We start from the raw sequence: 20943 nt of genomic DNA on the forward strand, positions 1-20943 counted from the left end.
AGGCCGGGCCCTGCCCGCGCTGGGGCGGCGCTGCCCAAGACGCCGAGCCGCGTCGCGGCCACGCGGATCAAAACGGAAAGTTCGCGCCGCCGAAGTCCGACAGTGCCTAAAAGTCACACCTGTGAATGCACTGTGCCCCGCGAGCCACAGAAACGTTGACGCCGGTCACCGGAACTCTGGTCCTACACCCCAAAACTGGAAAGAACCGCAGATGCCCATCAGCCACAGAAGGGTTAAAGCCGTGCAGCGTCACGCGACGTGAGGGACGGGGTGCACGCGGAGTGAGGACCGACGCCGCACGGACAGATGCATCTCACAACACTTTCTGTGGATACAGTGTCCAAAAACCAAAATCAGCATCATTGTAATAAAGTCCAAAAATGGCAAAACTGAGCTGAGACAGTCCGGACAGTCACCTAGCGGGGAGGGGGAGCAGCTGGCTCTGTTCTGCACTTGAGCGAGATATTGAACCACAGGTGAATTCACTAGCACGCAGAGCTGGAGACCCCCTTTAGTTATTTATGTATTCATTTTTATTTATTTTTTATTTTTGAGACAGGGTCCTGTTCTGTACCCCAGGCTGGCCTCAAACTCACTGAGGTCCTCCTGTCTCATCCTCCCCAGTGCTGGGATTATAACTATGCCCCACCACACCTGGCTTGAGGCCTTTTATTTTTAAAAAATTAGAAATAGCATTAAAACATTTGATTATATAATATGCAAAAATGTGTAAATCAGTGTGCATAACTTTACATGTACATATGATCAAATGTTCATTTAGGTATTATGGTCCTATAAATTCATGAGTGAACCTACCAGGAAAGACTTTTTTTTTTTTTGGCAGTACTAGGGATTGAACTCAAGGTCCTCGCACTAAGCTATTTCCCAAGCCCTCTTTTAAATTTTTTAATTTTGAGTCAGGGTCTCGCTAAATTACCCAGATTGAGCTTGAACTTTCAATCCTTTCTGGTCAGCTTCCCGGAGTCCTGAGATAACAGGTTGCAGCACCAGGCCTAGCTCCTGGGGACGGCTTTCCAAACCTGTCACCACCACCATGCCTCCTGCAGGCTGGGAAGGGCGCGGATTTTATCCACCTCTATTACTTCATTAGCAAGCCTGCAGCACTGTCAACTCTGAGAGAGCAGATTTTGAAGATTTGGAGAGCTGGAGACATGTCTCCAGGGCAGAGCCGTTGCCTAGCATGTCAAGGCTCTGGGTTCAGGCTCCAGACCACAAAAAGGAAAAAAAAAAAAAACCCAGAAAGATAGTAGAGTGAGCCAGACAGGGTGGCACATACCTATAATTCCAGCTGCTTGGGAAAGTTTCAGGCCAGCCTGGTCAGCTTAGCAAGACACTTGACTCAGAAAACTTTTAGAAAGGGTCAGGGATAGAGACCTTGCCTGTGTTGCAGGGTACGAGGTTAATCCCCAGAACCACAGAAAATGTTTTTAAAGGTAGAACTGAGACTCAAGGACACTAGGTTAACTTACTCCTGGAAAGTTGGTGGTGGTGGTTTTGTTTTCTGGGTTTTTTGGGGGTTTTGGGGGGTCTTTTTGAGACAGGGTCTTGCTGTGCAGTTCAGCCTGGCCTTGAGCTCACTTTGTAGCCCAGGCTGGAGTCGAACTCCCAACAATCCTCCTGCCTCAACCTCTGGAGTGCTGGGATTACAGGCATGCGCCACCACGCCCGGCACTCCTGGATAGTTTAAAAATCCACGTGTAACGGGGGCTCCTACCTCCCAGCCAGGACTCTGCTCTCCTCGTATCTTGCTAGCTGGGAACCAGGGACCCAGGATGGAGGTGCTGGGGGCCAGGCATCCCCAGAATTCAGAGCCAAGTGGGTATCACAGGGATTCAGGGCCCCTGAAGGCAGTGGCACTGGATGCCACCCTAGAGCCAAGCCAGGCACCCAGGAGGTCTCAGAACACGGGTGCCACAGAGCCCCTGGAGGGACGGGGCAGGTCTGGTCTCCAGTCCTGGCAGAAAGTGGTAAAGCCTAGGGCTGTGAGAACCACATGGCTTTTTATTCACATGGGGCCGGCCAGGAAAGGATCAAAGTCACTCTGAGAACTCAAGAGTCACCCTGGGGCTCTGTGGTTTGGGAACAGCCGGGTCAGCTTGGAGGCTGCAGTGTGTCATTGTTTCCATTACATACTTCCTGGGTCCCCGCTTGGCTGGGAGCTCAGAGCAGATTCCTCCGTCTGGGAGGCCCGAGAGGTAGGGCCTGGGAGAGCTTCCCAGGAACCAGGCGGGGTGGGCGGGAGAGCAGATTCCAAGCCTCCTGCTTCAGGACTTTCTTATCTGTTAACCTGTGCACAGAGCGCCCTTTCTCCCTGACACTGCCTACAAGGATGTCGGCTGAAGCAGATCTTTGTTGTAAATATGTAAAACAAGTGTCAGGCTGGGGATTTAGCTCAGCGGCACAGCGCCTGCCTGGCAAGCATGAGGTCATGAGTTCAATTCCCAGTACCGGAAAAAAAAAGAAAACAAAACACAAAAAAACGAGTGTCTAGGAGGAGCTGCTGGGAGGCCGTGGGGTTCTGTTAGCAGTGCCTTGTGTATGAAGGCTGGGCTTTCAGTCTAGGTCAACTTCTCTGGGAGGTCCAGGGGCAAGCGGCAGTGTGCAGGAGCCATACCCAGGGAGGGTTGGGCACCTGCTCTGGTCTCCCCACAAACATGGACTTGAGAACAAGGTCAGAGCATGGTGTGCTGGCCTGGAGAGGTGTGGGTGGGTCTGTGCTGATGTCCGGAAGCACTGGAGCAAGTCCTCTCTGCCCAGCTGTCCGAGCCCCAGCACTGGACAAGTGCTGCACTCTTGTTTACCCATTTTGAGGTGGGTCAAGGACAGGATGCTTATGAGTTAGTGTATATTGATTTTCCACCGTCACGGCCATTGGCAAGGTGGGCCCAGCCACTGCTGGCTGTGGGATCCAGATGAGCTCTGAGCTTCAGTTTTCTGGTCTGTGAAATGGGAATAAAACTGCTTCTTGGCTTTTTGGCTAAGATCAAGTTGTAATGGGAGTAAAAGCTCTCCTTTTTGGAGCAGACAGGAGGTTTAAATAGAATACGCCAAGCGCCCATCCTGGAGGCTCTCAGGACATAGCTCTTCCTGGAGTTGTTTAGGTGACACTGGGTGGGCCGGGGATGTAGCTCAGTGGCCTAAGCACTTGCCTGACAAGGCTAAGGTCATGAGTTTGATTCCCAGTATCAAAAAAAAAAAAAAAGACACTGGGTAACTGGGAACTGGAAAGCACCCACGAGGACCTTAGCAAGACATTTTAATCCGAAGCACAGAAGGCTGGGGGTTTAGCTCAGCAGCACAGCACCTGCCTGGCAAGCGCAAGGTCGTGAGTTCCATTCCCGGTACCAGAAAAGAAACAAAAAAATCCGAAGCACACACTTGTCACCTGCTGTCTTCACCTCCGGTGACAGAACAGGGCTGTGTGTGTGCATGTGACACTGGGGATTGAACCGTGGTGCTCCACCACCCACCTACAGCCCTAGCCCTTTTTATATCTTAGTTTGAGACAGGGTCTCCTTAAATTGCCCAAGCTGGGTTCAAACTTGTGATCTTCCTGCCTCAGCTTCCCAGAGTGGCAGAATTAGACTCTCCCCTTGCCCAACTCTTTTTACAAGGAGAGAGCATCACGCCAGCACTTTCCAGACAGACACAGCCTCCAGCCACCTACCTCATCTGGAAACGTCCACTGCCTGCCTATCCCTGGTCTCCCCACCGCCCCCAGACACTATCCCATGGGCTCAGGGTTTCTCCCGGGGCTTCCCAGCCTCAACCCCCGAACGCCCCCTCCAGAGCATCCTCTGCATGCTGTCCACTTCACTCTTCGTCACCCCTCACTCACTGGAGCCACTGGCAGGAGCCACCCGCCCCTCCCCTTGGCCAGCAGCCTGGGGCTATATATAGCAGCTGCGTGCCCCCAGTCCAGGCCTGGCCCTGCCCCTCCCCCAGCACTGCCTTCCCCAGCCAAGGCAAGGTGTGCAGGGGTTTGGGATCGCAGAGTACCACTGCCGTGACCTCTCCGGCCAGCTGTTCCCCTCCTTAACCCTTTCCATAACCCTATGTATGGGTGAATGCCAGGAAGGGCAGACTCCACGAGACCTGCTCTAGTAAGTTGTCTGTAGCCAAGCCCCACTCTGGCCCAGGCTGGCCTTCAACTCATTTTCCTCAAGCTCCACATGCAGGCATGCAGCCCCAGGCCTGCGCTAGGAGCCCTAAGACCCTGGTCTCTAGCCAGAACACTAAATCTGTCCACATGGTTCGTCTTGACCCCTCTAAATCAGCATTTCTATTACTATAACCTGCTTTGGAAGGGAAGGTTTACTGAGCAAGTTACTAATACAGAAATGTTTACATGGAAGCGATTATTAAAGGCTTGGAATGTTAGCAAAAGTGATGCCATCATAATTTTATCTTATGTTTACTAAAACAAGGCTCTCCAGAAATGTGTTCCTTGAAGTTTTGGTTACTGTGCGTCTCCCCCTCAACTCTCCACACGGAGCTGTCCCAGCAGCCCCGACGTTCAGGGGGACGGATGGACAGCAGTTACGGACTCCCCTCCACTGGGCTGCACACTGGATTCCGGCTGCAGCAGAGGGGTCAAGAACACCCTAGCCTCTCCCTCCCCGCGCCTCCGACCTCAAAGGCTCCATAAAGCTCTGTCACTTCCCCCTGACCCCACAGCAGCAGCTGCACCACCAGCCAGTGGCCGACGCGGACAGCACAGCTGAGCAGGCCTCGCTGCCTGCGCTCCTCCTGGCCAGTGCCTGGGTAAACGCCGTGGGCTGGGACCTGTGGGGGGCCCAGGGCCGCGGTCACTGCTCCCTAGGCCGGGGCAGGGATGGGTAGGAAGCTGGCAGCAGTGAGGGGACCTGGTTGGCAGGACCCCATTCTGCAGTTGGGGCCAACATGCGGGTGGCTGGCAGGTTACAGCCCTGGGGTGGAAACCCCAGGGTTGGGAGGAGCCTGGGGCTGAGCCTGTCCTTTGGTACCAAGGCGCAGGATGCAGACTGTCTTTCCCTGACCCATGCGTATCACTGACATCTGCCCTGGGCTGGGTAAGCAGTGCTGGAGCTGCAAGCTATGGCCCTGAAGCCACTCAGGAGCGACTGTCGCAGACTGAGACAGCGGGGCCCCTGGACTCAAGCACTGCCCCTCTGTGGACTTTTCCAGTTGTTTGGCTTGGCCTCAGGACTGCACCATTGGGACGTGGGGAGCAGGGCAGTAGGGGGAGAGGCAGACGTCGGAGGGGAACGTGGCCCAGGTGCCACTGAGGAACGGGACATCATCCGGGTAGAGCTGTGCCAGGTGTGGTGAGAGGGCCCCAGCAGGTAGCAGAGTTCCAACTGCGCCTTCCAGGGCAGGGCTGGTGGCCAGGATGTCTGCTGACAAAGGCCAGTGGACACCACCCAAGGGCGAGGACACTGTGCCCGAGAAGCTGCTAAGGAAGAGCAGGGAATCACCACTGGTGCCTGCAGGTGAGTGGGGAGGACGGGGTGGGGGTCAGAGGTCAGGTGGCTCCGCCCACTGCACCGGGCCCAGCCTCACAATGACGGACATGGTCACTGGGTGAAGGTGGCAGCTAACGGAGTACAGGGCACCAACACCGGCCTCAGGACGGACAGTGCGCAGGGCCAGGCGGAGAAGCGGCCTGCTGCAGGGTTGGGGTGCAGGCATGGTGACCCCGTTCTGCCCATGGAAGGGGCCCCGTGAGAAACTAGAGCTGTGACAGCCCCATGGGGGACACTCAATCCAGCGACCCCAGCTCCCATCGGGACTCTGGTGTGGGGCCTGAGGTCAGGTCACTCTCTGCTCACAGGCCTGGCAGCCTGCCTGGCGGTGGCCGTGTACAGGATCCACCGGCTGAGGGCTTGCGGCCCCACCAAGCTGTCCGTACACCTGATCCACACGCGCGTGGCTGCGCAGGCGTGTGTCGTGGGCGCCATTCTGCTAGGTAAGCACTGGCTGGGGGCACGGGAGGACCCTGCAGCCAGAGGCTGGCGACCCAGGGCCACGTGGGTCCTAAGACTCCTTGGGAATCCACCTCATGTGCTTGCTGAGCAACCTGCCCGGGAAGTGAGGTCATGCAGCAGGACGCATGCTGATCTCTCGTCTTCTCTGGATCTGAGAGCAGTAGCCTAAGGAGGCTGAGGCCAGAGGACTTTGAGTTAGCTGAAGCCCTTCCTGCTTTTAAAAAAGACAAGATACTTGCTAGCTGTGAGTGGACCAGTCATGCTCACTGCCTCAGTTTCCCCAAGCACATGATGACAGCACCCCCCGACCTGGCCCCGCCTTCACGGGCTGCTGAGTGCTGGTACAAGTGCCCTGGAAGCTGTTGGGTGGTCGCCAGCCACAAACTGGGTGCCTGGAGCAGCTGTGGGCCCTGGGGCGGAAGAGGAGCGGGAGGTGTGGCTCCCAAGGGGACACACTGTGGGGACCCTGGGAACAGGGACCGGTGCCAGCGGCATTCCTCCTCCTCCGCCCTGTGCAGGCACCGTGTACTCGAGGTACAGGGACTACGGCAGGAGGACGGCACAGGACGCCGGCAGCAAGCAGGGTCCCACGAGTGCCCAATAAAGCAGAGCCTGAAAGCCAAGTGTCATCTGTGCGCGGAGGGGAGGGTGGGGGACGTGAGGCTGGGCAGCCTCAGGGAGGACAGAGCCCCTCCTGCCCGCTGCTCCCCGGGGACGGGGCCAGAACAGGCCGCAGCTGGGAGCGGCAGTGGCCTCATGGGAGAGCACGTCTACCCAGAACTCTGCTGAGGCCCGGACGCCAGCCAGAGAAAAGCACAGGGAGGGCAAAGGCCACAGTGTTCTCTTCATTCACAAACCGGGGCCACAACACAGGGGGGTGGGTGAGAAAAGGAGTCTGTGCAAGTCCCAAAGACAGGGGCTTCCAGGGCTGTCCAGGAGGAGCAGGCGGGGTCCTCGGAGGGCATGGGCCGCCCGCCTACTGGCTCCCAGGCTCACATCGGATAGTTGAGCACCACATCCTGCTTGGCCAGCTCTAGCAGCATAGGGTCATCGAAGAACTTGCTGATGCTCACGTCCTCACTCAGGCCCTGCAGAGAGGACAGAGCAGGCGCTCCAGCACTGTGCGGGGAGGAGGCCCGCAACCCCCGGCCCGGTGCTGGCTGCGAGAGGACAGGGACTGCACCTTTCCACCCACTGCATAAATTATGCTGTTTATGGCACAGGAAGAAGCCCGGGGTGGGGGATACAGCTCAGCAGTGCAGCGCCTGCCTGACAAGTGCGGGGTTCTGAGTTCAATTCCAAGGAAGAGTCCAGGAAGAGCTTAGGAAGCTGGGGTGAAGGGCAGCAGCTGGGGGACACGCACCTTCCTGCGCCGGGTCTTGATCATGAACTCTCGGGCCAGGTGCGGAGCTGGCTGCGGCTCCAAGGGCCGGATGACAATGCTCTTGTCCAGGGGGTCGCCGGGCACGATCTAGAAGGCACAGGGCCTCAGCTGGCACGGGGCCTCGGCAGGACACTTCCCCAGGACGCCTCCCCAGCAGGACGCCCAGAGGAGCAGCTCAGAGGGGACTCCCCAGCCCAGAGGCCAGTGCCGGTCATGAGCTCTCACCTGCCAGTGGTGGAAGACAGACAGAGAGAAGGCCTGGCCCTGTGTGTGGGTGCGGAGGTCAGTCTCAAAGCCGAAGGAGTCAATGGCCGGGATGAAGGCTTTGATGGTGTAGAGGGGGGAGCCCGGAATAGGTGCGTCCTGAGTCACGTGCCCCCTGGGACAGACAGAAAAGGGTAGGTCCCAGGCCAGTGTGGTGGTGCATACCTGTGATCCTAATGCTCCAGGAGGCGCTCTGGGAGGCTGAGGCGGGAGGATCCTGAGTTTGAGCACAGCCTGGGCAACCTAGCAAGATCCTCTCTCAAGGTAAACTATAAAAAGGTCTAAGGATGTGCCTGTGAAGGGCCTGGGTTTGCTTCCTAGTTCTGCAGCACCGAGGCTGCTAATGCAGACGCAGAAAGCCAGGTGTGGGCTGGGTTCTGCTGTTCCCAAATGCGCCGCAGCCCCGAGTCACCAGCAAGGGAGGAGCAATGAGACTGCAGAGCGCAGACAGGCTCGGGCTCCCGGGGGCCACCTCTGGGCACAGGGCGCCATCCTATCGACATCCCCACCACCTCCCTGCTTAAGCTGGGGGGCGCCTCAGGCTTCGGTGTGGTCAGGGAGCCCAGGCCCCTCCGCCCCAGCCTTACCGTGCCCCTGGCTGCTCACCTGCGCCGGGCCAGCACGGTGTACACGGCCGACACGCAATCCGCGGGCGCCTGCACCTCCACGAAGTAGTACGGCTCCATCAGACGGGGGGTGGCCTGCGGCGGGCGGGCGGCTCAGGCGGAGCAGAACCCCCAGGTGCCCAGGTCCGAGAGCTTCACCCCCCAGCTGACACCCCTAGGCCGGCCGCCCCTTACCATGAGGAAGGCAGAGTAGACCACCCTCCGCGCCGTGGGGATGATCTGGCCCCCGCCCCGGTGCAGAGGCTCCTGGGCCACCACAGCGTCCAGGATCTTAAACTTGACGTTGCGAATCACTGGGAAGAGAAGACAGGACAGCTGCCGGGGACTGGGGGTCTCTCAGCCACAAAACCCACAGGCGGTGGGGACCCAGCCCAGTGCCAGGGCCTGCAGCAGCAGAATGCAGTGAGCTGCACGGTCCTTCTGGAGCCTGCGAAGTCTCCTGGACACAGAACAGGTTCTGAGAATAGCACGTTTGGTCCCGGAAAGTCCCCCATGGGTCCTTGCTTGTTTGCGGTGGTGGGGATGGAGCCTAGAGCCGTCTCAGTGAGCAACATGAGCCTTTTCTACACTTCTGATGAGATCTCACAAGGTCACCAAGTTGCCAAGCTGGGTTTAAACCTGTGATCCTCCTGCCCCAGCCTCCCAGAGTGTCAGGGTGCCAGTGTGTGCCAGAACTCCTGGCTCTTCCTCCTATGGACAGTGCTGAGACACACCCAGGACGGACCCTCTGAGGAATGAGGCCAAGTGCTTGGGTAGAGATGACTCGTTTCTAGGATGAACTGAACATCAGCCCCAGGACAGTGGGAGGGGGAGAGGGAGAGGCTGGCTGGGGACTTGGGTGGCCCGGCGGCCCATGAGCCTCTGGGGTGGGGGCACTTACACTCGTCGCAGAGGGGCCCCTCCCTGGTCCCCCACTGGAAGCCCTGCACAATGCTGTCTTTCACGGAGCCGAGGAGGGCCTTGTCCACCTGCAGAGAGACGCGGGCTGCTCAGAGGCCCCATGCGCCTGTAGGCCTGGGGTGCATGCAGCACGAGGGAGAGACCTCTAGGAGGAAGGATACATCATCTGCACCCAGGGGCTGAGTGCGGCCGCATAGCTCCCGTCAGCTCTGCGTACCTCTGAGGGCAGGGTGTCGTCCACTAGGATGTTGGGCCCAGTGGCATCTGGACCAAAGGCCCAGATGGAGCGGGCGGCCAGCAGATCCCAGTCGTACTTGGTCTGGAAGAACTCGCCCAGCTTCTTCCTGGCCAGGAGGGGAGGGAAGCTGGGTGCCAGGCAGCTCTGCCCTGCTGGCTCTGACACGATTTGCCCGAGCCAAGTGCGGCGACGGCGCCCGTGGGCACAGCGCAGGCTCACCTGTTCCACGTGATCTGCACCACCTCGTTCTCGATGTCCTCAGCCAGCCCCTTCTCCAGAGGCTCGGCTATCATGGTGATCTTGTTCCTGGAAGAAAGGATGAGGGTGTGGGCATGGCCTCAGGATGGCAGAGCTCTCCCGGGACGGTAACGGGGGGCATGGGAGAGGCCTCCCCAGGGTGAGGCCATGGTGGCAGAGCTGAAGGAGCACCCATCTCTCATTTCAGGCTTTTTTTTTCTTGCCCTATAATTCAGGTTGGCCTTGAACTTACTATGTAGCCCAGGTTGACCTCAAATTTGGGGCAATCCTCCTGCCTCAGCCTCTCGAGTGCTGGGATTAGAAGTGTGACCCACCCTGCCTGGCCAGGCTTCTGCTTTTAGAAAGGCCAAGCTAGGGTGCAGCTCAGTGGCAGAGCACATGGCTGGCATGTGTGCGCCCCATACCACAAACACTAGGGTGTGCGGTAAGGTTGCAGGGTAGTCACATGGCAGAGAACCAGGATCGTGAAGCTCTCTGGGTCCCCAGGGGGTGGTACACAGTGCTGTGTTCCAAGGACCGGGACAAACAACGGGGTAAAAGCAGAGGTCCACCCCGCTGACTGCAGCCTCTGCCTCCTCAGCCTGCCACCCCAGGGCCTCTGCGATCCCAGTTCCCTCCTGTCTGCAGTACTGGGGCCGAACCCAGGTCTTGCACTGGGCCACGCATGCCCAGACTTTCTTAATTCCGAAAAAGGTCTTGCAGAATCACCACTTAGGCAGGGATGGGACTTCTGTCCCGGCCGCCTTCACCCCCAGGCCTGGCCGCCAGCTCACTTCTTATTGGGTGTCTCAGCAAAACACTTGAGGGAAGACGTCTCCACCACGGTCTCACAGAACGTGACCACTGGGTCAGCCACCTGGAAGGAGACACGTCACGGAGCTCAGGCCTGATCTGCGGGAAGCCAGAGCTCCAGCACCTGAGAGGACCGGGACCCAGGCCTCAGCCAGAGGGGCTGTGATCCGGGGAGGGGCCGGGGGCGTGTGGGGTTCCTTCTTGTCTCCCCCAAAGTGTGTGTGCTGCCGCCCGGGATGCCGTCCCCCTCACAGCAGTGTCTAAGCAGCACATGGAGGCCCAGGGCACGTGACCCGAGAGGCACCAGGGACCCTGCAGCACAGCGCCACACTCCCTCCCCAAGCCCCTCAGAGCCCCAATCACCACGGACTGTGCAGTTCCCTTCCTCGGACAGAAGCAGGAGTAACTAGGGAGCTCCGGACTTCAGAGGTGACCCTGAGGACCACTGCCGGGGGGACCCATCCCGGGCAGCAGCAGGAAGCACTCTCCCCGACCAGCCTGGCCCCTGGTCTCCGAGAGCTGGCAGGCGGCTGCAGCGGGCACCCACCTTGATGTCGATCTCCGAGTACATCTTCCGCAGGTCATGCATCACGCAGTCCAGGTAGAGCTCACCAGTGCCCAGGACCACATGCTCGCCCGACTCCTCCACCTGCAACAGCAGTGCGGCTCATAGTCCTCGCCTGGCCAGCAGACAGCAATGGCACCAGCCATCCCGGACGCCTGTGCACAGGGGACTGGGCCTGCAGTCACCGGCCTCCGCTCCATCTTGGCATTCTGTTTTTGCCGAACCAGGGACTGAACCCAGGGCCTTCACACTGAACGACATCCCTAGCCCTTTTTATTCTGTGACAGGATCTTGCTGAGTGGCAAAGTTGCCCAGGCTGGGCTTGTGATTCTCCTGCCTCAGCCTCCCAGAGCGCTGGGATAACAAGTGTGCACCACCATGCCCAGGCTGTTAGCCATTTAAGGACAACTTCTAATCTCTGTCCACAGACACAAGCCACCCCCGAGACCTGGCAGCTACTCGGGCAGAGGGGCTGGCAGGCTTGAGAGTGCGTGCAGGATCGCAACAACGTGCTTTTCTGGGACACTAACAGGAAGTTGCTCCCCGAGGGTGTGGAGAAGCCGGGGAAACTGACACACGGGTTTGCCTAGGCGCCGGGTGAGCTCACAGGAGGCGCACGGGAGGCCGACATACCTTGGTGGTGAGGGACGGGTAGCTCTTGTTCACCTTGCGCAGGCCGTCGAGCATCTTGGGCAGCTCAGAGGGGTTCACCGGCTCCACCGCGATCTTGATCACAGATGTGGTGTTAAACTTCAAGGGCCGGAAGATCTGTGCCTGGGAGCCAAGGTATGGGTGAGGGCGGGGCCGAGAGAGCACAGGATGGGCACGTGAGGATGGGGCCTTGCCAAGGGCCATCAGGGGACACTACTGTCCACACTCTGGTGGAGCAGAGTGGAAAAGTGGGAAATGCTTCTAACATCGAGCAAAGCATGGAAAATGCTGCAGGGCCAGAATCTGAAGGCAGAACCCATGCTGGGCCTGGAGGAGGAGCACAGGGACCTGGGCCAGACCCTGCAGTTCTGCTGCCTGGAGCTCCGTGAGCCTCCGGCCTGAGCCGCTAGGACACACTACCTCCTCGTTGCCTCGGGGCTCGGTAATTGTCGCAGTCTTCACAATGGGCTGGTCAACCCCTTCGATCAGGACCCAGTTGCCCGCGGGAACTCGGTTCACCTCGATGTGGTACCTGGGACGACACTGGGGGCTCAGAGCGGGGCGAGGGGTGGACACACACGTGGGGACAGGACGAGCAGCCACGGCCACGCAGGACGCAGCTATGTGGAGGGGGTGTCCCAGGCAGGTCTGGCTGTGCCACAGGCTCCGGGAGCAGAGCCGCTGCCCGAGGCCAGTGGACGGGGACACCAGTGACACAGACACAGAGGCTCTGTCACGGCTCAGCTCTCTGGCTTCCTCCTGGCTTGTAGAGAACAGGCTGGATTTGGAAGAGGAAAGGGCCATCCCTGAGGGAAAGCGCCCACAGGAGGGACAGCACAGGAGGGGACCTCAGCTCGTGAGCCGGTAACAGCCACAGGCCCACGGACTCAGCTACAGGGATCCAGACCCTGGTACTGAGCGACAGCCCCACTCCCATCCCCTTTCTAAGAAAGGGTCTCACTAAGTCATTAAGCTGTCCAGGCTGGGCTTGAGCTTGGAATCCTCCTGCCTCAGCCTCCTGAGTGCTCGGATGGTGGGTGGGTGCCAGCAAGCCACTTCAAGCCTTCTCTTTTGGTCAAAGGTAGTGAAGGTTAGGAATCAATTGTTGGAGGGGAAAAACATGAAGGGTATGACTTCGGGGACACAGGAGAATGTGGTTCATTCCAGACACCCAAACACGAAGGCCAGCCTTTTGGCATTAAGCAGATCTTCTTTGCCCCCAGTGACCTCCGGTGAGAACTAGAAGTCACAGACCTGCTGAGGGAGGGCCATTTCCCCTCCCTGGATGGAGCCCAGTAGCTCCTGTTGCCATGGAGCCTGGCAAGTGAGCTGCAGTACCTGGCCACTGAGATCCAGAGGCGGCCCACGGTGCAGATCTGAGAGTCCTCCTCGTCCTCCAGGGTGTAATTCTCCCCAAGCACCTTTACGGGCTGCCCGGCATGGATGGTGCCGCTCAGCACTCGGCCGAAGGCGTGGAACTGGACACCATCGTCCGTGCTGTACATCTTGGTGGTGTGGCACATCAGCGGGCCCTGGAGGAGTGCAGGGCGCAGCTTCGACCTCAGACACCACGGACAATGCCAGTCCCCACCTCCCCCACCAGCAATGCACAGCTCAGGGAGAACAGCACAGACCCAAGGGAGGGGAACTCCGGGAGCATCCCATCCCATGCTCCAGCCCAGGGAGGGGGCTCCACAGGAGACACGTGTTCCTGACACGAGGGAGAAGGGCAAGGGACAGAGGGGGAGGGGGAGGAGGAGGGAAGGGGGAAGGAAGGAGCGGGGAGGGCAAGGGAAAGGGGAGGGAGGGGGAGGTGTGGAGGGAAATGCGTCTGGCTTGCTGGGGTTGAAAGCAGGGGAAGAGCACGTGTGGGACGCAGGTCACCACTATGGACAAGGTCACATGTCCTAAACTCGCGCACGGTTCTCAACAGACTACACGCCGACGCCTAGACACTAGGCGACCTAAGGAATAGCTGGGAAGGATTTTGTCCTTGTCTTTTGTCTGCATGCCTGGGGATCGAAACCCGGCCCCACCCTGAGCACATGGCCTCGAGCTGAGGGGCCCCCCTGCTCCGGAAGGGCAGTTCTCAACCCCAGGACTGATGGGAGATGAGCCGCTGTGTCGCGCCTTGCCCATGTGGGACTCTGTGGAACAGCCACCTGTCCACCTCTGCATGACAGCCCCAGGCCTTGAGACCCAAGCAGCCCAGGCAGGTTCCCGAGGCCACACAGCTGGTGCAAACACCGGGCTTCCAACCCAGGCCGGATTCTGCTCATGGGAAGGACAGCGCCACTGCCTGGACCCAAATGGGCGCCCCTGGCCGGGAACCGGGGGCTGCATTCCTTACGTCAGGGTCGCAGTCACTCATGGCCTCGCCGAGGTCGGAGTCCACGCCGCCGGTGTAGGTGTGCTCGATCTTGGGCTTGGCGCCCACCTTCGGGGACGGGATGTGCTGCACACACATGTCCACAAAGCCTGGGGGAGAGCGCCACACTGCACCCGGGGCCCAGACGCATGCGCAGCCAGAGCGCCCAGACCCAGGGGACCCCAGCGCCTGGAAGTGGAACCACCAGCCGAAAGATAGGGCTGCACCACCGTCAGGAAAATAGGGCAGGCAGAGCTCGGGGTGTGGGCTCCTCGCAACTCAGCTCCCAAGAGCCTGAGGCGCTGTCCCCATACGGCCAGACTCCCAGCACCACTGAGCACCTGCAGCGCTAGGTCAGCACCCAGCCAAGTACCCACAGTGTGATAGGTCAGCACCCAGCTCTGCTGCCCATCTCTGCAGGATGCTCCCGGAGCTGAGTCTTTAGTAAGAGATCCTATTTTCCTGAAAATCAATAAACTACATAACAGAGCACTCGCCAGAGTGGTGGCACAGCCTGTAATCCCAGCACTCAGAAGGCTGAGGCAGGACAATCATGAATTGAAGGCCAGCGAGCTACAGAGACCATTTCAAAAAACCAAATGGGGACACAATGCTTGTTAGCATGTGTCTGGTCTTTTTGATTTTACAGTGCTTTTTAAAACTTTTATTCTGAGACAAGATCTTGTTCAGCTGCCCAAGCTGGCCGTAAGCTTGCACATCCTCCTGCCTCAGCTTCCCAACTAACTGGGATGATGGGGAGCAATGTGCCCAGCCATGTCCCTCCCTCAGGCCTGCTCCGAGAGGGGCCAAGTGTCTTGGACTGCCCAGCCCAGCACAAGCCATGGAGCTCAGTGCCCGGGCCATGGCAGAGCATGCCTCCAGCACGTGCAAGCCCACGGTTCAACCCTCAGCATCAGCAAACCCTATTTAAAAGTAAAAAGTAAGCTCTGTGCCTGGAGCTCAGACGCAGAGCCCCCTGCTGAGCTCAGAGGTTGCTGAGAAGACCCCGGATTGCCACCTTTTCTGGATCAGCCCCAGGAGGATCAAGTGTCTGCCTCATCCCCTGAAAGGACCAGAGCACGATCCAAATTCAGGCTTCTCCAGCCAGGCGGGCTCCCCCATGTACCCCTGACCTTCTGTGTCCCCAAGTCCCAGTTATGCTGTCCCTGGGCCCCCGCCTTCTGCTGCTCCTGGCAAACAGGCAGAACTCCGAGCCAGGCCCTGCGCCTTCCTAGGTGGGAATCCAACCCTTCCAGTCCTGTCCTCCGAGGAGGGCAGCGGGGGACACACAGGGCCCGTTACGGCCCCCAGGTGGCTTGGACCTCAAACCTGCGCCACATAGGTGAGGAGTGCGCGTGGGACAGACACCAGGGCAAGGTGACACTGGGGTGCACTTTGTCACCTGTGAATTCCCCGAAGAACTTCTTGCAGACCAGGCGGAGCAGGGGCCGGATGTTCAGCTTCAGCTCCTCCTTGGTCAGGTGGATACCGAGTTCGTCCAGGGTCCTCGGGAGACTAGTGTCCACGTCACCCACCACCTGTGGAACGTGGGGCACCAGGTCAGCCATGGGGGCTCCAGCGGGGATGCAGCAGCTCCAGGAGCTCGGCATTGGCCCTCTGTAGAAGTCAGCAACTTGGCTGGCTCCCTCGCACACTGCAGTGCTGCCCCCTGGTGGCTGAGAAGCAGCACCGCTCCCCCTGCTCCGGGAGGCGCAGACTTAACAGATCATGGAGGGAAGACACCAAAAAAGGCCAGCAGCTAGCCAGGCCATCCTGCAGGACAGGGCAGCCTGCACCACCCCGCACACTCGCAGCTCCACCTGGCGGGGTGTATAAATTTCTTTTATTAATTGTTCTGGCCTGACAGGAGACACTGTTTCCCCGCACTGCTGTTTTGTTGTTCTGCTCTGTTGCTACGCTGGGCACTGAGGTGCTCGTTCACGGAGGCTGAGAGGATTCCCCTTCCTGCATGCCTTACTCTCCTTGCCCCGTACCTCAGGGAGTTGTGTCGCTGTTTTCCAGGGAACGCCAGCCCCAGGAAAGGCCAGCCACACCCTCCCAGTTCTGCCAGGCCCTCTCTACACACCCCTCACACGTGCCGGCGCAGGCACGGCCATGCTCACGCAGCTGGCCTTTCTGTTCCCCCTTTCCTTTCCTTCCCTTCTCTCTCTCCCTTCTTTCTGGTGGTGTTTGCAGTCAAACCTCATCTATGCCAGCAAGTGCTCTCTAATCAGCTACATCCCAGCCCTATCCATTTATCCATCTATCATCTATCTAGGCAGGGTCTTGCAATTCCCCAGGCTGCGCTCAAGCTCGCAATCCTCCTGCCTCAGCCTCCGGAGCAGTTGGGAGTGTAGGCGTGCACAGCCACATCTGGCTCCATGCAGCCATTCCTTTCAATGGCTGTAAAATATTTTAAGGGATGTACCAGAATTCATTTAATAAGATCTTCACAGGTGAAAATTTATTTCCAGTTTTTTCCTTCAGCTATAAAACAATGCTTTGTGGCAGGGCATGGTGGTACATGCCTGTAATCCTAGTACTTAGGAGGCTGAGGCAAGAGAACTGCTGTGAGTTTGAGGCTAGTCTGAACTACATAGTGAGACCCTGGCTCACAAAGACAAAAAACCCCCAAAGGACCAGGGATACAGCTAAGCGGCACAGCGCCTGCCTGGCAAGCACAAGGTCCTGAGTTTGATTCCCAGTATCAGAAAAAAGAAAAAACTCAAACAAAAACAAAACACAACCAAAAAATCAATGCTTTGCTACTGTATATAAAAAACCAGTGGCTTTCACAATTTCCCCAGAAATTGTTTCCACAACACAGTGACGAGCCCCAGCATCACGGGGTCCAGTGTGTCCCACTGCGCCTTCTCTTTCTGCCTCCCTGCCTTCCCCAGGTCCAAGGCACTGCAAGATCAGGAGCAGCAAAGAAGCCTGGACCCCAAGGAGGACTACGCATCCCTAGCCGCTGACCAGGCACCTCATGCGTGGCAGGCAGCCGAGGGCCGAGCTCGTAGGCGCTCACCTGTGCCAGGATCTTGTAGAGGGGCTCCAGGACAAACTCCACAAAGCTCCGCTGGGAGCTGCTGGTTGGGGCCTTCTTCGTGAACTTCCGCCTGCGGAAACAGAGATGCTGCCAGCGGCCGTGGAGGCAGGGCTGAGCCCGCGGGTGCACTGTCTGGATCCGAGTCTGAGCAGGAGCCAGGGGTTACACCGTGCTGTGGCTTCCGAAGAGAGCCTAGGCGGCCCCAGGCTCTGACTGCTGTGCTTTGAGGCCTTGCTGAGCCCTCTGGGGAGGAAGGATGGCAGGCACAGGGGTCTTCCATGGGAGACCCCCACCTGCTCCGCTTACTAGGAAACTGCCCACCCTCCCAAGCCCCGACCTCTACTCACGTCTTAGGGTTGAAGTAGATGTCACCCCAAAGCCTTTTAGCAAATTCCTGGTAATTAATGTCACCTGAAGGAAAGACACAAGGTCACATACATCTAGCACAGTGCCATCTGAGAGTGCTTCAGGTGCCAGGTGGTTTGCAGCTGAAGAATCCCAATCGCTTCCTTTCAGGGCCCAGACGCTTCCTTCCAGCCGGGCAGGTGGGGACACGGAGGCACAAGGGACAGGACGGGGCAAAGCGGACGGCCACACCGGAGCCTGAGCAGGAAGCAGGTCCTCCTGCGCAGCAGGGCCAGGGTGAGCCGGCTCCGCACCCTCTGAGGGACCGGGCTTGGTGCTTCCCGAGCGGCCCTGGGTCCAGCTGGGAGCTGTAGCCTGTCCCGACACTGGCCACTACCGCCCACGAGCCCTGCACCTGCCAGGCAACCACCCAGGCCTCCCGAAGCACCATAGCCGCCTGGGCTCATCTCCTGGCTCATGGTGCGGGTGCAGTCACTCCAAGTCCGGGACAGATGGAGCCGAGCAACTGAGGCTTTTAAAACTGACTGAACAGCTTCTGAGCCATGGCTCCCGACCCAGCCCACCGGACTGCTGCTCTCAGCTGCGCCTCCCTCCCAGGTGGCCGCAGGTACGCACCCCTCTCAGGGCCATGCTCCAGAGCCGCTGCCTCCCGCCTTGGCTCACAGCCACATCCTCCCTGTCCCAACCCTAACCCTAGCCCACTCTGCCTTGGCAGGCCTGAGGTCCCGGACTCCAGGGTCTAGCGCTCCCCGGGCTTCCTGAGTGCGTAGGGAGTGCACGCATCCTGCTGTCACCTCCTCAGCCCCACAGGTGGCGCCATCCCACACCTGTGGTCCTGTCTCTGGCAGTAGTCTGCCGTGCGGCCCTCTTGCCATCTGCCACAGGCGTGGGACGAGCCCTGAGCCCAGCAGCTCTAAGCGCCTGCAGGGTAGGGTGCCAGGGGTCCCAAGCTGTGCTCCCCAAGTGCCAGCCCTGCCTGCCTGTTCTTGCTCAACACTTCTCCTGGGGCCCACAGCGCCTGCTTCCTCTCCACTGCCTGCCACCCCTTCCTACGCTGCCCTGCAGACCCTGCACGAACCGCCCTGAGGATTCTGGGTGCCCGTGGGCAGAGGCCCTGGAAACCAGAGACGGCTCGGCCGGCAAGCACGACCTGGCGGCACAGTGCACGTGTGTCCTGGAGCTGTGCTCTGCCGGGAGGAAATGGAGGGCAGGACCCGCGACCGCTGACCGGCCCTTCAGTGCTGACCTGGCTTTCACTGGGCCACACCAGTTCCTTCACAGACTGACCCTGCCCCGTGGCACTGGGCCACTTCTGCGTCACAATGACAAAGGGCACAAGGCCAAGAGAAGCGCACAAGCTTCTACTGCAGCCGTGCGCAGGCCAAGCCCAGCTACTGCTCTTCTCCCAGCCCTCCTTCACTCCCAGCAGCTGGCACGGAACGGAGGAAGGGCTGAGCTCCATGCCCTGTCCTTTCCAAGCCTAATTTTGAGACAGGGTCCCACTCAGTACCCAGGCTGGCCTTCGGGACGCATGACAGGAGTACGCAGCCACACGTGGCCAAGGCCCAAGTTCTAAATGTCTTTCCCGTCGTGGCCGCAAGTGTCCGCCTGCGAGTGGACAACAACATGCGGGGTGTGCTCCTGTGAGCAGGACAGTCCCCTCCGTGCCTGAGTGGGGCCACCACAGCACCGACACACACGAGGCGCCACCACACAGGCCCTGCTGGGCTGGAGGTGACCATGAGGCAGACGTGGGAGCCACTGTGGGCCTGGGGAGGAGGCCCTGGCAGCCAGCAGGACCTGCTCACTGACGGGAAGCCCACAGACGCTGGGTCCTGCTGGTCAGACCTGGCAGCCATGACAGAGACGGGCTGCAGCTCCTCCTCTGCAGCGCGGGGGTACAGCCTTCCATCCTTCACCCAGCCTCACTCCAGGAGGCTGTTCCTAAAACGGGCTCCCCCTTCCATTGCTTCTGCTTCGTTTTTCTTTCTCTAGTTTACAAACCGCTCAGCCTGGAGAAAGGGTCTGGGATCCCTCAGCCCCTGATGGGACAGCAGGGCGCGCTTACCAAAGGTGTCCGCGTAGATCTTGGCGAAGGAGCCCAGCGTGAAGCAGATGCTGTACTGGGAGCTGGAGAAGCAGACGTTGCCCAGCAGGGGGGAGAGGGTGAGGCTCTCATCGGTGGAGTACATGCTGCAAGGGAGTGAGGCGGGGTCAGGCCGGCCCCGAGCGGCCGCTGCCCAACACGGCCAGCGCGGCGCCCCGCCGTGCATGCAAAGAAGGGAAGTTGGCAGGGCTGCCTCAACTACCAGGACAAGAGGACTGCTTGGAGCTGGGGCTGCCTGCACTGCCTCGGGAAAGCCGGGGAATCCCCCAGGGTGGAGAGAGACAAAGGCCCAGGACAAGGGCAGGATGGGTGCAACTGGGGGAGGCGTGGGAGAAGTCTCAGGGTCACGAAGGCCACAGACAGCAGCACTGCTGGAAGGACGAGAAAAAGAGGTGCTCTGCTCCCCACCTCAGCCGCCTACATGCTGTCACGGTGTGGCGTGGGGTCTCTGCCTTGCAGGTTCACCTTAAAGCAGTGCTGGCTATGGAGCCACGGGCCCTGCACACGTTAGGCACATGCTGCAACCCCAAGCTACACCCATACGCCCAAAACTTGTATGTATTTTTGTGAGAGAGGGTCTTATAATGTTCCCCAGACTGCACTCAAACTCCTGGGCCCATGGGAGTGGGGATGTAACTGTGATAGAGCACTTAGAAGGCACAAGGCCCGGGGTGTGATTCCTAGCACAGAAAAAACAAACACATCAAACTCTTGGGCTGAAGAAACCCTCCTACCTCAGCCTTCTGAATAGCTTCGAGTTGGGTGTGCTCCACTGGGCCCACTGCTTCCCTTTCAGTAAGGGAGATCTAACCCAGGGCTTCCACCCTGAGCTACATCCCCGGCCCTTTGTAATTTTGAGACAAGCTTTCTTTTTAAGTCAGGATCTCGCTGAGTAGCCCAGGATGGCCTCAACCTCAATCCTCCTGCTTCAGCCTTCCAGGTGCTGGGATTACAGGCCTAGATCAATCAAGATGGGGTCTTGCTAAGTCACTCATTTGCTTAAGCTGGACTAGAACCTGCAGCCCTCCTGCCTCAACCTCCAAAAATGCTAGCAGAGAACAGGTAATGCACCGTTACGACAGGCAAAGCTTTAATTCTTAATCTCTTCCCCAGCGGCGGGGAGTGAACCTAGAGCCTTGCCAGGCAAGTGCTCTACACTGAACGATGTCCCAGCCCAAAACCATTAATCCTGGAGGCCTCGCAGACACCAACATCCACCGCTCACTAACACTGATAAGAAAACCAGCTGCACACAGGGTCAGAGCAGCGACTCCAGCTTCACACTGCACTATTTCACAGAATCCCCCAATGAAAAATGGAAATACTGGCTTATAAAGAACTGGTCCCCTAAAAAAATAAAATAAAATAAATAAAAATAAAATAAAAAT

The 20943-nt window shown here is 58.9% G+C and overlaps 2 protein-coding genes across 2 annotated transcripts in view; one reads left to right on the forward strand and one right to left on the reverse strand.

Moving 5' to 3' along the window:
• Positions 1-4352: 4352 nt before the first annotated feature.
• Positions 4353-6605, forward strand: Higd1b (HIG1 hypoxia inducible domain family, member 1B). The gene is made up of 4 exons (XM_005394543.1): positions 4353-4785; positions 5374-5492; positions 5834-5968; positions 6506-6605. Exons 2-4 carry the CDS (start codon positions 5393-5395, stop codon positions 6589-6591), a joined length of 321 nt encoding a protein of 106 aa, XP_005394600.1. The 5' UTR covers positions 4353-4785; positions 5374-5392; the 3' UTR covers positions 6592-6605.
• A 206-nt stretch (positions 6606-6811) lies between these two features.
• Positions 6812-20943, reverse strand: part of Eftud2 (elongation factor Tu GTP binding domain containing 2) — a 34459-nt gene continuing 20327 nt past the window's right edge. The window contains exons 11-28 of the mRNA XM_005394553.1: positions 19517-19641; positions 17430-17493; positions 17062-17152; positions 15436-15571; positions 14016-14143; positions 13004-13197; positions 12086-12197; positions 11648-11788; positions 10997-11098; positions 10431-10513; positions 9619-9705; positions 9379-9505; positions 9142-9229; positions 8436-8554; positions 8242-8336; positions 7597-7750; positions 7351-7458; positions 6812-7075 (exon numbers count right to left, since the gene is read on the reverse strand). Coding sequence (XP_005394610.1) covers positions 6980-7075; positions 7351-7458; positions 7597-7750; positions 8242-8336; positions 8436-8554; positions 9142-9229; positions 9379-9505; positions 9619-9705; positions 10431-10513; positions 10997-11098; positions 11648-11788; positions 12086-12197; positions 13004-13197; positions 14016-14143; positions 15436-15571; positions 17062-17152; positions 17430-17493; positions 19517-19641 — 2050 coding nt within the window. The 3' untranslated portion in view covers positions 6812-6979. The remainder of the gene's footprint in view (positions 7076-7350; positions 7459-7596; positions 7751-8241; positions 8337-8435; positions 8555-9141; positions 9230-9378; positions 9506-9618; positions 9706-10430; positions 10514-10996; positions 11099-11647; positions 11789-12085; positions 12198-13003; positions 13198-14015; positions 14144-15435; positions 15572-17061; positions 17153-17429; positions 17494-19516; positions 19642-20943) is intronic.

The sequence above is a fragment of the Chinchilla lanigera genome, unplaced genomic scaffold, assembly GCF_000276665.1.
Source record: "Chinchilla lanigera isolate Chin_1 unplaced genomic scaffold, ChiLan1.0 scaffold00050, whole genome shotgun sequence".
Lineage (NCBI taxonomy): Eukaryota > Metazoa > Chordata > Mammalia > Rodentia > Chinchillidae > Chinchilla > Chinchilla lanigera.